This window comes from Bombyx mandarina, chromosome 04 (assembly GCF_030267445.1).
Source record: "Bombyx mandarina strain Sakado chromosome 04, ASM3026744v2".
In the NCBI taxonomy this organism is placed as follows: domain Eukaryota; kingdom Metazoa; phylum Arthropoda; class Insecta; order Lepidoptera; family Bombycidae; genus Bombyx; species Bombyx mandarina.
Window position 1 is genome coordinate 9,476,220 of NC_143211.1, and position 15,512 is coordinate 9,491,731.

Below are 15,512 nucleotides of genomic sequence, written 5' to 3' on the forward strand. Positions count from 1 at the left end.
AAGAACAATGTGATTGTTGTTACGATTATAACGAATATATTGTTACAGGTGACGTCCAGTGCTGTATCGGTAGCGTCATCGACGGCGACGTCTACGGCCGGGAGCCCGGCGACGAGCGGCGCGGGCATGAGTCCGCTGTGCAAAAAGAACCAGATCCTGGTGTCGTTATTGGCGCGCCAGCAGACCACGCCCACCACCCCGCTGCCGCTCCCCAACCCCAGCCTGCGCCCCTACGGACCCACCAACCGACCGCGAGCGCCGCCTCCGCCTCACCCGGCTCAGCATCATCACCACCACGCCATGCAACACCACCAGCGGCACCATTCGACGCTCTCCAACATACTCACCGGAGTCAACCAGTCAGTACATAATTGCTTGTCTTCTCCAACACATTCAAGCGCTTTTTGAAATGTATGTTGCAAAATTTGAAATAGGATTTATTTAATATACATATATTTCTAGTTAAATGATTACCGCAACCAATACGAGTACATAAAAATTAGAACACCGTTCACCATTTCAAGACGTGACATTGAAGTTTTAATGATTCTGTAATGTTCATTTTCGTAGGCGCGTCTGTGATATATCGCAATCCTACTCTACATAACTGAACAGGAATACGTGTTTTCCCATGTGGCGTCACAATAAACCCGTTTGTCACGGTGTAATAAGTATTTGTTGATGTTGTGCAGTCGGGCGAGCAACGTGAACGGCGGCGGTGGCGGCGGCCCGACGGCGGAGTGCTCGTCTGCGCAGAGCCACCTGCAGATGGTGCTGCAGGGCGGCGCGCGCTACCCGCCCGCCTCCGCGCCCGCGCCCATGCACTACACCAACACCACGCCGCACCACACCTACAACAGCCAGCCGCCCTCGTCAGTTCCCAACTACAGCTTACCTAATCCTTTACGTTATTCGAAACGTCGAACTTGGAGTTAATAGTCACGGAAATTCGTGGACATTATAATGCGTATACAGCAAACTTGCCTTGGGGTATAAGTTCAACAATGTCTCAGTATATTCGTACAATTAATTTATAACCTATAAATCGGAAAGTGATAATCCTCGTTTCAGATGTAAATTAGATACATACCTATGTTGGCTCACAACACGTCTTAACAATGATGTATAGTTTTACTGAATTATACTTGAGTACGGGTGAAAGTAAAAATGTTCTTTGACCGGTAGGCAGCGGCTAGCCTTTGCCCCTGGCATTGCTAAAGTCCATGAGCGACGGTAACCACTCACCATCAGGTGAGCCGTGTGCTCGTCTGCCTACAAGGGCAATTAAAAAAAAACTTTTCACACGCATGTAGCGTATCCATTGCTTAATAGTCTATAGTTTATTATTATAACATGATTGGAACGCGAATGTGAAGATCTTTAACTGAGCGAGTAATTTTACTAGGCAAACCGAAACTTTAATGTAAGCAAGTTTCTCTTGAAAACTGTCGTTAGTGCGATTTAGATTTTTCTGATATCTTCTATTCAATTGTGGTTTTGAGCGATAACGTTGTACACTTATCGCCGAGCTATGACGTGTTATGGCTCATACTATTCGGTCGTATCCTGGCCTTGTATAAAAGGTTGCGTTTTGTTTTAGAAGTAGCAGTAGCCTGACTCAAGCCGTTCCCGGTGACGGCGAGGTCCCCAGTGATCTGATGCTGTCCGACATATTGGACGAGTTCATAGAGAGCATGCCCGACTCGGATCGTTCCGCTTCTGATGTTAGCATGCGCCAAAGACAGGTTCGTTTGTATTTTAACTAAAAAATACCAAGAAACGCATTTCTGTTACAGTACACATCATCTCAAAATCTATTTGAACTTCTTCCCCTTACTCAAGGAAAACCTTAGATATTTTATATCAAGTACGGGAAAGTATTTAGGAAATTCAGTATTTTAGGAAATAATAAATTACGTAAAATAAAAAAAATTGTAATTCAAATTATCAATTAAAATAACAAAATATATCACTTTATTTTTGGTTGACAACATAAAATTACATAGAAATAGAAATAATTACTAAATAGAGAGAGAAGGGATTAGAGAACGAAAAGAAAGAAGGAGAAAGAGAAAGGTATTATACACTACTCGCTTGTGTATGCGACTGTCGCGCCTGCGCACGTCTCATTTAACGGTTTTATTCCACGCACTTTTTTAACGGTTTTATTCCACGCACTTTTTTCCACGGATTTTTTCTTACGGTTTTACTATCACATTTTTTTCAGTTCGGTCGCGCAGCAAAATCCCTATCCCCTCCAAGCCTGCCGTAAGGAACTTCGTTCCAAAAATATCGTTAATATAAAATTGGAATATCGTCGCTGTCAAACCAAAATCTGCTATGTGCAAAAACTCTATTTAGAATTAATGAGTAAAAACGTTTTCGTATAAAAAATTATATGAAGGTGAATTTTTAAGAAATATATCAAATGAAAGCTATAGATAAATATTAGACACATAACAGTTTTTTCCGGTAGATAGGACTGCGAACTATACGAAAAGGTCAAAAAGGAAAAATCTCATAAAGTGCACATAGCAGATTTTGGTTTGACAACGACGATATATTACTTTGTTAGTGTCAACTTTAAACAGTTGTCTTATGTTCCGTTTCGTTTGCAGGGCATGAAAGAGAAGACTGCGATAGTGAACGCCATCCGACAGAGACTGATGCACGAGTGTGAGACGGTCACGAAGAATACAAATGTCACGAGTCCCAGTGCACTGCCGCCATTCTCTGTGCAGAGTCCGGTAAGTTAGATTTAAAATTTAAGATTTAAAAAAAACAAATTATATTCAGGAAGATAATAATCGAAATCAATTTCTCAAACTAATACTTGTGTATTTATGATATACAAACGTATGGTATACATTGTATACAAACGACATGAATCGAATTTTGTGCCCTCACTGCTAAAAGACGATGAACAACATAGAACTGAAAATTTGGTTATCCAAATGTACAAATGAGTAAAGCTGCTGTGTACAATAATGGAGCTTACATATGTCTAGTTTATGGAGATAGTACATAGTACAAATACAAATTTATTTCACTGTACAGTGTATTTGCTAATAGAACTAAAAGTTAATAAGAAACGTTTAAAAATCAGTTTTAGTTTAAACTAATTTAGATTACGATATCTCATGAAAAAAAAAGAAGAGAGAGAATTTTGCTTAATAATACAGTTATTTAAAATCGATTGAGGGATAAGTAATGTGCCGTTTAACGACAAAGTTCTTAGTACAATTGAAGACATGAATGGATGAAGGGGCTAAGTACCATTTTCTGAGTTTTTACATTGAATGAAGGTGCTATGTGCCTATAAACTATATTAGACCTTAAAGCTCCGGGTTTAAAGGCGATTTTTAGAAATTGCATGTAATGAAGGAATTATGTACGAAGAAAAAGTACAAGTAACAAAAGTTTGTTGCCCGTTTTCTCAAAATTAACAAACTGTATCATATCCCCTTGATCCACTCATGTCTTCAATTATGAAGTAACCAATATTGGTTCCTAAAAGGGTCATATTCTAGAGAAAACCTGAAAGATGTTGTTTTTTTTATGATTGATATATTACTGGTGGCCCGGAGGCCTTTCCAGTTTCACAAGGACAGGTGGGCAAAAAGCTCAGCCAGGAGGGGTGGGATTTGCTAACAACTTGCCGAGCGCCTCCGAAGGAGACCTAACAACTCAAGAGCAATTGCTTCGCGAATGAATCTGAAGAAAAATTGTCTATCCTTATATTTTCTGTTTTACATTTTCTTTTATAATTTGTTTTGGTACATAAAAAAAACACCAAATGACCAGGGGTCATCATTTCATATTAATGTAAACTAGAATAGGTAGAGTCAGTAACGAGGTGCTTGTGCGCAGGTGTGCAGCATGTACCCGGGCGGCGCCAGCCCAGCGGCCGGCGGCTCGCGCCCGCACTCCATCGCCGAGCAGCGCGCGCGCCTGCTACAGATGCAGCGCTCGCAGCAGATGCTCGTCTCGCCAGAGGTATATCAACACCTGCCTTACACTATCGCCCGATACGGTTAATCTTATCTCATATTGCCTCGCTCGCCTGCGCAATCGCCCACGATCCTTATCGTATTACAGCTGGATTAGTTGCGGTGGTTAACGCCATGATGATCCTCAGCTGGCTCCTCGGATTGCTCGACTCTACAATTACGTAACGTAGGCAGATAGATATCACGGTTATTAGTACTGTAATGGCTGTTTTACCCTATAGACTATAATGTAGTAAGTATTACAAGCTAACACGATCATTCTTCAGAAATATTTAAATTTCTAGGATGTCAGTGCTTTTTGAAAGATCAAAGGAACGGCCCATAATATATTTAGATTACTTGGTTTTTAATAGTGAATTCTCAAATACAACCAACCTCTTTCCTAATTTAAGCATTGGCTAAGTCCGATGTGAACGAAAGCCATCACATCGTTTTCTTGATTGCAAGAACCTATTAACAAGTTGTGTTCAAATTGTTGAGTAATAATTTTTTTTCACAGAACAGCAAACTATTGACATTGAATAAATTTCAATAATATTATTAGTTGTGTACTGTTTATCTTATTTGGAATGATTGCAGGCCGCCGAACAGCCCCAGCAGGATCTTGGTTCGACCATTAATGCTCTCGTTTCCGCGACTCCGCCCAACGTGGCTCTGACTCGAACGGATTATCATCATAATCTATATCAAACGAGTGAGTTCATTTTCTTCTATATGTAAATAACATCTTTTTGAAATTGTGTAGATTCTGATTTAATGTAAATTCGTTTCAGGTCAAATAGGGTCAAATTATGGTACAAATAAAATGACTACCACTAATCAGAACCCCATGTTAAGCAGACAGCTTAGTGTAAGTAAACTTTTATTTTTATTTGCAATCTTTCTAAGATTCATATTTTATCATATTTTATATGAAAAATATTGTTTTATGTAACAGCCTATTGACTACGACTTAAATAATATTAAAAAAATTTTTTTATCTTTAATTTAGTTGAATTACGAAATTAATTTTTTTGTGTACAGCCTTCTAAATTCAATTCTTATTACTAGCTTTACCTGTATCTATCTATGTACGTGACGTATTCTTTGAAGGTATTTTTCACCATCATCAAAATTCCAAATGAATATTTGTACACGTATTAAAGTTCGATGACAATATTATAATTTTAATACTTTGCCTTCACTGATATCACCAGACTAAAAATAAAAAATGTATTTTAATTTTTCATATAATGGTTTCTGAAAATTAAAATGTGTTATATACGCGTGCGTACAGGTGCCGGGTTCGGGCGGGTACGCGCACGCGGCCGCACTGCACACGCCCATGTCGCCGCAGCCCTACCACCGACCGCCGAGACCGCATCTAGGTACGCGCTTAGACAACATTCAACCGGCAGACAACGAAACATCATACATTATTTGTGATACCATTCGCAAATATAATAATTAAAAATTTCCCGACCTGTTGTGATATTTCGTACTGCCTAAAACGTTAAATTAAAAACAATTCGGCGAGTTAGTTCGATCTCAAAAAAAATTTAGTACAAGATAGTGTTTGTATTTTATTAGCTTCTTTTTACATGTAGGGTGAAGTAAAAAAATCTTAGGCGTAGATGTGTAATGCGGATAGAGTATTTAAAGCATGACATTCTTGAAATCGTCTTCAGCATGCCCCGTAGACTATAGAAATAGTGCCCTGCTAAATTCGGGTCTTCCGATTCTTGGATAACATTTTCGAACTAATTGCATGTTTGAGCTTTTATTTACGATGATCTAATTTTAGTATAAAAGGGCTCTCGACAGTTTTCTTCAATTTTTTTTTCAAACTTTAATCTCTAGAGCGAGCTGACTTGTCTCGGCACGGTCAGCGATAGTTATGTCTTGCCCGTCGATCGAATTGCGAAGCAGAGAAGCCGTTTCCCATTTAGGTAGGTGAGGAGGTCCAGGTGTTCGAAAGTAGGATATTTAGGCTAATCTATCGCGGCGTATGTGGCAGTGGGCGGCTACTACGAGGAGGGCGCGGGCGGGTACTGCGCGGAGTACGCACGCTGTCCGCCGCTGCCGCCACACGTACCGCACCCGCCCCACCCGCCTCATCCGCCTCACCCGCCCCACCCGCCCCACGACCACCAGCTGTCATGTGAGTATCCTCGCCTCGACACCACACACGACCTGTCGCAACATGTGACGGACTCACGACCGCGACAGAGACGGTATGTCGATCTCGATTAGGTTTTCTTATAAACGACGAACGAGATGCCTGGGTACAGTTTTTTAGGGAACCAAAGCCAAGATCTTCCGAGTTGTCCTGAGATCATCGTCGACGAGCTTACGACCTTTCATATATTTTGCCTTTGAATCTATCGCTCTGCATGAACAATCTTCGCATCTTAAGCTTTGATTTTATTACGAAATGAATTTGGATAGACATGTTCGGCACCGTACCGCAACTAGTCGTTTTAGATTCCTATAATATACAGCAATCAATGTCGAGTGCGGCGGCTGAGGTGCTGTGTGCCCACAGGTGCGGGAGGCGGCGGCGGGACGAGCGGCGGGGCGGGCGGCGGCGCGGGGGGCGGCGCGGGCGGCACGTCGGAGTACGTGCGCAACGAGCTGCGCGCAGTCGTGGGGGCACGCTCGGCTCGCCCAGACCTGCATACGCTGCAGCCGCCGGACCTCGACCCGCTCGTCTCCTTCGACATGCCCGCGCCAGGTTCGTCCCTCGCGCACGCTATCCGAATCTGTAACGACGACTGTCAATATACTTATAACTAGGGTACATTAGCCGCTTAATACGATCGTAGGGCTATTTCGTTGAATGCGTGACGTTTGAACGTTACTAATCTTCGAAAATACCAAATAACCTAATCGAAAGATCTTTAAGAGTGACGGCATGAGAATGCTATCAGCGTCCGGTGTGAATAGTGCTGTTGAGACATTTGAAATGATTTCAAAATTGAAACGGTCTGCTCCTTGACGACTTTATATAAATATATAGTTTGAATTAATAATGTAATGAATCGTTCGCAAACGAGACTGCGTGCTGTGAGTCCGTAGTGTCCCGTGCCGTTGTACACGTGTGTGCGTACGTAGGTGGCGGCAGTACCGCACTGGGAGGCCGGGCCGCGGCGGCGACAAGCTCGTGGGAGTCGCAACAGTGCACCCCGGTAAGCTTGGGACGCGAACGGCGACTGCATCATCTTGCCACTTCACTATTTATCGGTTTTCATTGTTTTCGTAGACCTATTTCAAATACTAAGTACCTAATTGATTGAGTCTGCTCTGCTGCGTGTGTTGTCGAATCGAATCATCCTCGAAATTTAGACGCTGATGGAAAGAAATGTACCCAAGTTTGCGAAAGATATAAATTAAAAGAAAAGTGCTCTGTGCTGATTTTACCGTGAAATGTATGTCGAGCCAGAGTTCATAAAAAAATTAGAGCAAAATTAAATAATACATATATATAAATATAGTATATTCGTAGCGTCCTGAAGTGGCTAAACTGGTACATTCCTGAGTTCTGAAAAAGCTTTTGTGATGTGATGTCTAATAATGTCCTATTAGCTACTTTTAGATTTTTAGGTGCTGCGTATACAGTTCTTAGTTAGACTATGATATCGAAATCTTTTCGCTTTTAGGCGTTTGTCAAAAGAGGTATTTTTCTAAAATTGGGTTCCGAACGCATGTGTCAACAAAAAATGGTGAAGGACTTGTGACGTAGATTTAAAAAAATAGTGTCGATTATGATCTTGAGTTTGCAATAGTTAGTCTGCTTCTTGTTTGCTTAAAGTGTTGAGGTAGGCGAATTATTTGATTTACTTATCGTAGATATTCAATGAGCGTTTGCATGATTGAGACGAAACACTGTAAAAGAACAAGCAGCGATCAAAATGGATTTATTATTCGTTGCCGACACATGCTTATATAAGCCACGTTAAGTTCCTTTTTCGTATCATAAATTTACAACTTGTAAAACAAAAATTCATAAAAAAAATCCCTACCTATACGCTGGTAGCCTAGGGGGCTATTCCAGCAACGCCCGGGCGGGTAAATTCACAACATCTATAAGATAACATTGCGATATAACCATAATGGAAGTTAACTTCTGCATTACCATGAAATTAACTTTTATTAAAAACATGCGTAAGGTTAAAACATGTAAAATAATAACACAGTGAGAGGGAACGTCTTGAATGTAAGAGAAGAATTAGTTCTTCAGATTAAAGTTAGCTGATTAAATATTTGATACACCTAATCAATAACTTTTTCAATATAGTGCAGGACAAATATATCCTTATTTTCCTTCCTTTCGCTTCATCATTTTATTACCCCACTATTTCATTCAAAGTTTTGATCGTTTCTTGTAAATTAAACAAACCTATATTTTCTCTACGCTTCCTCAATCGTCTGCAGTATACACTTTAATTATTTATATTTGGCCTTTACTTGTTTGTTGTGAAAGATAATGACAATTATTAAAAGAAAGGATTTCCTGTGATTTCATAATATGGAATAAATTATATTGTGTCATAATTAAATTTAACGTACCTCACAATCACGATCGTTATCACTTGTCATTAATCAAACTTAACCGAAAAAGTTTTAAATAAATTAACGACAGTTTTGTGCAAAATATGCACAACTAAGTCGGTAGAGCTCCGGTCTGGCAACACAGACGAAAGGTATTCGGAGCATGATGCGTGTATGTGAAGTATGTAATTTTTGTATGTGACGACACAGAATACTACGGAGGCGGGCTCGGCGGAGGCGGCGGACGGTGATGAGACGCAGACGGGCGGGTCGGCGGGCGCGGGCAGTAAGGCGTCGCTGCTGCAGAAGCTGTTGTCGCAGTGACCGCCCTCGCCGAACTTGCATTTATAACGTTGCTGCCGCGCTCTGCTCTAGTGCTGCTAGACGTCTACCTCGGAGTCATCTGGAGTTGTACATCATCGTTTCCTCAATAAATAAAAAATGAGAAATTCTTTGACGAAATTGTGTAACGGTAAAATTGAAACGAACGTACTCATGTACGTGTACGTGTAGTATATATATTTTAAATATACATTTCGATGCGAAATATTTAGGTAGCTTCCTGTAACGGAAATAAAACAAAGAATGCAAATTCGACTCGTTAACATACAGCATGTACAATAGTAATGTACCGCGTGCAATATTGTATAGATATAAACGAATGTTTTGGCGTTGTGAACGTTATATGTATGATAATATGTAAGTCAGATGTTACCTGTTATGACAAAGTAAATTGTATTATAAGCTCGTATGAGGTAATGAATGGTTTTCTCTGGCGGAGAACTTTGTGTTAGCGTGTACATAAGTTGTTAAATTGTAGCCGTTGCTTTAATGTAAATATTTTGTTAAATACATCGCGTTTCATATTAAATGATCGCGTCTTAATTTGATTTAAAGGATTTCATATTGATAACGATTAAATCATTACAAAGTTTTCCTTATGTTTTCACTTGTTCAGTTTTTATTAAACCCTTTTGATATTAAATTGTGTTTTTTGTTCTGTTTTGTTGTTAATTTTCATGATCTCGAAGTATATAACAGTTTGGATCAAAGTTTATTTTCCCATTGTTCATAACATGTCATTTGTTTACATTTTTATTTGTTCATACAATTTTATTTTTATATTATATATATATGTATTTTTTTGATAATTTGCTGCTATTGATTTGTTACATGTGATATGTACAACGATTTGATCTGTGAGAGGAATAAACGTATTAAGGAGTTTTTGTCTAGCCGAAGAGCTTTTTACAAGTAAATAATGCTGAAACATAGTTTGTAAAAAAATCTCTTGATGCAGTTTGACTAATTGTTCAAAACAAAACACGTGTGCCTACTGTTATAAATTAGTGTGAAATGTGAAAATAAAAAAAAATTAAAACTCGACATGTCCCGAAATTGAAATCGTGATTGATCGATAACAAAGCAATAATATATACCTTCAAATTAGACGCAAAAATAAGCTCTGAATATTTGCGTTAAAAAATCAAGTTATAGTTACTAGTCTGAAAGGGCCGTAGTGCGGAGCCGTACTATTGAGTTGGCTACGTCGTGTTCGATAACATGAAACATCTGGCTTAAAAAGTAAAAACGATGCGATTCGATCTTGAAGCGTCTCGACTCGAACGTCGTATTTAGATTGCGCAACCACTAAGAACATTTCAAGCAATTAATTTGTATAAAGTATCGATACTTTGATCTGTGACCGATGACGATCTCGCTTATCAGCTCGGCTGTAATTATCGCTTACTCGTCGTCTCCTTATCGTTGTCGTGACATTTAAATATATACCGTTAAAATTATGAATGTAAATTGAATGTTTCGAAGTCTGTATTTTGGCAGCGCTATCGTCTAAAAGTAAGTCTGACAATGGCGGGACATCGATGTTGTGTGTCATCTCTAGCAAATTTCTAATAAAATTTTTGTATAATTGATACGATGCGTAATATGTTAATGTCTCATTAGCGTATACTTATTCGTGTTTTAATGATAAGATTAATTGTTTTAATGCACACGTCGAGTGCGTTGATGTGTAAAGTTATTGTCGCTGTTAGTACATGTCGAGTGCGATGTCGGTTATGCGGGCACTTTGCGTACGTACATATGTTCGTCATATTTGGCTGAATCAAAATCGATTTTATGTCCTTGAATATAAAGTTCAATTGATCGGTTCAAATACAGCGAGTATTCGTATATAAAATGAAGTGTCCGCATCAGGTGTATCGATTTTAATGGCGCGTCAATGTTTACAATTTGAGGGCATGCGTGGCAATGACATCTTCGCTACCAGCATTTACATGTCGGGACCACTGTAATCCCTCGATGTAATGAAAGAATAACGAAGGTGACTCGCGCGATGTTTTGCTTATTAGTAGTACAATTTAGTTTTGCACATTGAACGTATTTTAGTATCGCAAACAATTTTATACACCTTTTCATTAGAACTATACACGTTGATATCACTGTATCGGGAATTGAAATAGAAACCGATAGTTATGCTAGATTTAATAAAGTAACTGATTCATTTGAATTTCGGAATTGACTTGCAACTGGTCATCGAGTACTTAAGAGAGTTGTAAAATTTCGAGTCATTCATTTAACTTTGTATTCCCGTTTCATTGTAACTAAACTATTTTGGGAATATGTTTGTAATATACACGTAGGCGCGTAGGTATGTTGAACTGCGCTACCTAACTAACCAATGAACGTACAAATAAGATTAGATTATCCATATAAAAATAAAAATAAACGAAATAATAATTTAAGTATTAAATACAAATATTTTTATACCATATAAACAAATAGTCTGAATGTTAGACCATTACTGATAGAATAAAAAATAAAAAACGGATAACAGCCATCTCTCTCTCAGATCGGAGAGTCGAAATCTTCCGTAAGTAACACAGACGTACACATAAAAATACAAGTAATAAGTAAAGTACAAGAGAACGCCTTCAAACGAGAAAAAAAAGTAGATTTTATAAGCTAAATACATTTAATAATAGCAATAATCTTAAATTATATTCGAACGTATAAAAAAAATCTATAAAAGAAAGCATCAAATGCTATAATATAATTTGCATCCTGACAAAGGTATATACACATAGTAATATATATTTTTGATCAGATTTACGAAATCGTACATAATTACTTTACGCAAAGACTAAAAGAAGTTGGTGAGACGTCCACTCCCCTTGTAATATTAAATCTATAAACGAAGGCGTTGCCGATATTATAATAACAATAAAAATAAGTCATACAAATTAATGCATTCGTGCCTGAACAAATAGAATAATGAATAGTATTTCAGCCTTTATTATATAACCTATATTACAGCCTATATATTTGAAATAGCCTTGTTTCAAATATTTAAGCTACTTAAAATGCTATCAGTCAGTCCAAAACTCATTTCAGTCTTCCAAAAAATAATTCAAATTTAATTTAATTGCTTATTTCACTGTCATGATGGTAATACCTGAGAAAAATTGAGAAATATGCGGTTTTGATTCGTAATAGCAGGATCTAACATTTATTTTAATAGTGTGATTTAAAAGTGCTGTCCGTATATAATAAAGTCATATACATCAAAAACGCGTTCCCCTAACTAAATCGTTTCGTTAAATGAATTTAGCAGTCAAATGAGAAAGAATAATGATTAGAAATCAAAAGGTTCCAGATACAAGAAGATTAATATACTGTTTCGATAAAATGACATTTGCCATTAACATTTCGTTTTCTGCATAGATGTTAATATTAGGACTATGAAAAAAAAAATATTGTAATTCATGTGTTAATAATTAATATCGGTCTGATGTTAAGAATGTTGCGTACCTCATAAAGTTTAATAAGCCCGTTCTAGTTGTAATAATGTAATCGTACAAACCGTAAGCGAGAGAGTGCGAGAATGTCGAACACTGCAATGTCGTTGTGTTTTTTTTTTTTTTTATAAATATAAAATCTTTGAACAGCTTCGTCATTAACGGTAGACACAAAAGATATTATTATAAGGACAACATAAGAAATATTAGAGTTTATAAAGAAAATTGGCATGATAATTATTATATTATTATAAAATGTTATGACTAACTTGAAATTATATAAGAAAAATAAACAAAAAAAAAAAGAAGTAGGTTTATGAAGTTTTTTATAACTGTACTATTGCCACAGAGGATATTTTCTTAAAAATAAATATTGTAAGGGTCCAAAATTCCATCCAACGTTGCAGGAAGATTACAATTGGACTGCATTGACAATTGTGATACTGTTGATGTATAATAGAAATATTTTTATAGTTCACGAATTGACTCTGTGGCGTAGAACAGCCGATCACTTTGCATTCGGTGTCAAGAAACATGGATCCGTACGGGAATCTCTGTTTCTGTGGGAAAATATAATTAGTTACAATTAATACGTTTAATATTATTTCATGTAGTTTTATGATCCGTTTTGTGCTGTTTGTCAATAATAATAAAGAAATTCCTCATTATAGGATAAGTTACGTGTGATAAAAATATATTTATTAGAAAGGATGACAGTTGCTAACACATTAAAGACACTCCCGTACGAAATCGATTTTATTTGTTTGTATAAAATCGTGTCTTTTGTCTTGGCCTGTCGTCTGAGAAAAGGGTATTTTTGTATTGTGAATATTAAAATAGGTTGATAGTTTTGTTATATTATTATTATACCTATATGCTATTTATGTTTTCCTTAAAACACTGCAAAGTGATTTAAACGTCTGTCATTTACTTAAAAGATTTTTTGGGAAGCGTTCTTTTTCACGTACGTAGAGATATCGAGACAATTTGTTTGCTAACTGTGATGAAAACAAAGACTAGTCCTCTTCTCCAAACAAATCATTTAAGTGAGCGACGTTAAGTCTGTGTTATTTAGTTCTTCTAATAGTTAAGGCCATTTTTGTGTTGCTGTGCATTTTACCTATGTACGTATGTGTTTATAAAAATTGTAAATATCTAAAATACCTATATTTTTACGATTAGCATACACAACCAAAGTTGTTATAAAAGTGATGGTTGATTAAACAATAATTTTAAATTAGATCGTTATGTTTATTTTAGATTATACAAAAATCTGTACAGCTGTACCATAGGTTATTTTTTTTTTTTTCGAAATATACGAAATTTGAAAAATCGACTTTCTAATTTGGATTAAAAAATGATTTGACGAAATGTTGGCAAACTTTTGTTTTAAGGAGTTTTTTTGATGGCTTATTCTCCTTATGTTCCTAGTAGCTTACTCCGGTTCATGTACTTGGTATTTATTGTCAATTATTCAAGCCATGAAGTGTGTGCCGTTTGGTACCAAAATTTCCAATATATTCGAATCGTAATGTTTTTATTCATTAAAAAAGCAGTCGTTACGAGTACATTAAATTTAAGTTGTATTTTTTGTACATTTTAGATTCGAAAATATATTAATATCTAAATAAACAGTATTTTATTGACTAATTGTAATCGAATATGTACCGTTCCAAATTATATTTTTTTTTATTTGAGCACTTTTTTTATATATTGTCTTATGAAGCTAAAACTAGAAAATATTTATGTCGTTTCGTGAGACGGAATATTAGAACTTATCTCGCTTACCGGAATATTTTGGTAAAAGTGTCTTTAAAAATTATTATTAAACGAAAATTCGGGTTTTGAAATACACATGATTAAATATAAAAATTCAATTAATAAAGATAATCCTTTGCCGGCCGTCTTCTATTGAATTACGTCTTACCAGGATCCGATTTGTTTTCATTTTTTTAAATTGACTATAAAGCATTTAATATACAGTCTTTAAAAAACCTTTAACCCATCTTTCAATGTGGGATATGGCATTTGTATAGCCGTAATAACCGAATACTAGGTTGACCGTAAGCGCAACTATCTTATTAGGGAATTAAAAAAACAAGCTAGATCATTCTTTTTGGTTGTCTCGTTTCATAAATAAATACTCCTTCATGTTCTATTAGTACCATAAACGGTTAATTCCAAAGCAGTCGACGTCGACCAAAAACACGTCATTTCGGATCTTCCCAATCCACTAACGGTACTTTTAGGTACCTCAAGCACCGGTCATCGTTCTCGTCGAACCCGTCGCTTGCGACGAAGGACTCTACGAGTAAATTAACCCACAGACAGCCCACTGAGTTTCTCGCCTGATCTTCTCAGTGGGTCGCGTTTCCGATCCGGTGGTAGATTCTGCGAAGCACGGCTCTTGCTAGGGTTCGTATTAGCAACGTCGTCATGTTTGAGCCCCGTGAGCTCACCTACACGTTAGAGAGAAGCTAATATAGCCTCTCAAGGCTGTCAGCATAGGTAGGAGAGAAAAAAAATTCAAAATAGAGATTTAAAAAAAAAAAAGAATGGCAGAGGAATTAAAGCAAACTGTTTTTTGGTTAAACAAGAAAGAACCGTTATGGAAGCATCGTTTCACAGCTGGAAATGGAACTTGGTATTAATTTTAGAGAACTATGGAGCCTCTTCTGAATGAACTGCCTAAAAGCGCTTCGTATCTTTTTACTTTGTAACAGTTTGGAGAAGGCCACGGCAATCGCATCCCCATTTAGTGCTCACTTACCAGTGTTATGATTCAAGCCTGGCCAGGACTATTGAGCGCTACTTTCACGAATTTTCAACTAAATAGACGAAAGCAACGTATGAGTTAGATAAGCAGATCAATACAATCGGTATGCCAACATGGGTGATCCATACCTATAGCGCCACTTTTATCTTCGACTCGACGTTAAGTGAATTAGCGCGAGTGCGAACGCAACCCATTTTCCCAGGATGTAATTCGTCATCGCCGACCCTAATGGCACATTACTTTGAAAGTAGCCTTTCAGGTCTTATCGATCTCCAGTTAGGGAAAAGATAGAAGAAGCGTAATTCCAAATTAAGGTACCTACTTAACGAAGCAACTATAAATTAGGTACGCTACGCAAAGTATCTAAAGCAATAATTA

The 15,512-nt window shown here is 37.2% G+C and overlaps 1 protein-coding gene across 7 annotated transcripts in view; it reads left to right on the forward strand.

Moving 5' to 3' along the window:
* The window catches only part of tai (basic helix-loop-helix family member taiman), a 52,296-nt gene extending 38,306 nt beyond the window's left edge, over positions 1 to 13,990 (forward strand). For 4 of the 7 annotated variants that reach the window (XM_089727030.1, XM_089727031.1, XM_028180838.2 and 1 more), the window contains 12 exons: positions 49 to 359; positions 693 to 872; positions 1,601 to 1,745; positions 2,619 to 2,747; positions 3,871 to 3,996; positions 4,590 to 4,704; positions 4,784 to 4,860; positions 5,287 to 5,377; positions 6,007 to 6,150; positions 6,535 to 6,723; positions 7,104 to 7,177; positions 8,751 to 13,990. In XM_089727030.1, the coding sequence (XP_089583156.1) occupies positions 49 to 359; positions 693 to 872; positions 1,601 to 1,745; positions 2,619 to 2,747; positions 3,871 to 3,996; positions 4,590 to 4,704; positions 4,784 to 4,860; positions 5,287 to 5,377; positions 6,007 to 6,150; positions 6,535 to 6,723; positions 7,104 to 7,177; positions 8,751 to 8,864 (1,695 nt within the window). In that variant the 3' untranslated portion in view covers positions 8,865 to 13,990. The remainder of the gene's footprint in view (positions 1 to 48; positions 360 to 692; positions 873 to 1,600; positions 1,746 to 2,618; positions 2,748 to 3,870; positions 3,997 to 4,589; positions 4,705 to 4,783; positions 4,861 to 5,286; positions 5,378 to 6,006; positions 6,151 to 6,534; positions 6,724 to 7,103; positions 7,178 to 8,750) is intronic. The other 3 variants (XM_028180841.2, XM_028180840.2, XM_028180843.2) reach the window with 3 other exon arrangements.
* Positions 13,991 to 15,512: the final 1,522 nt, after the last annotated feature.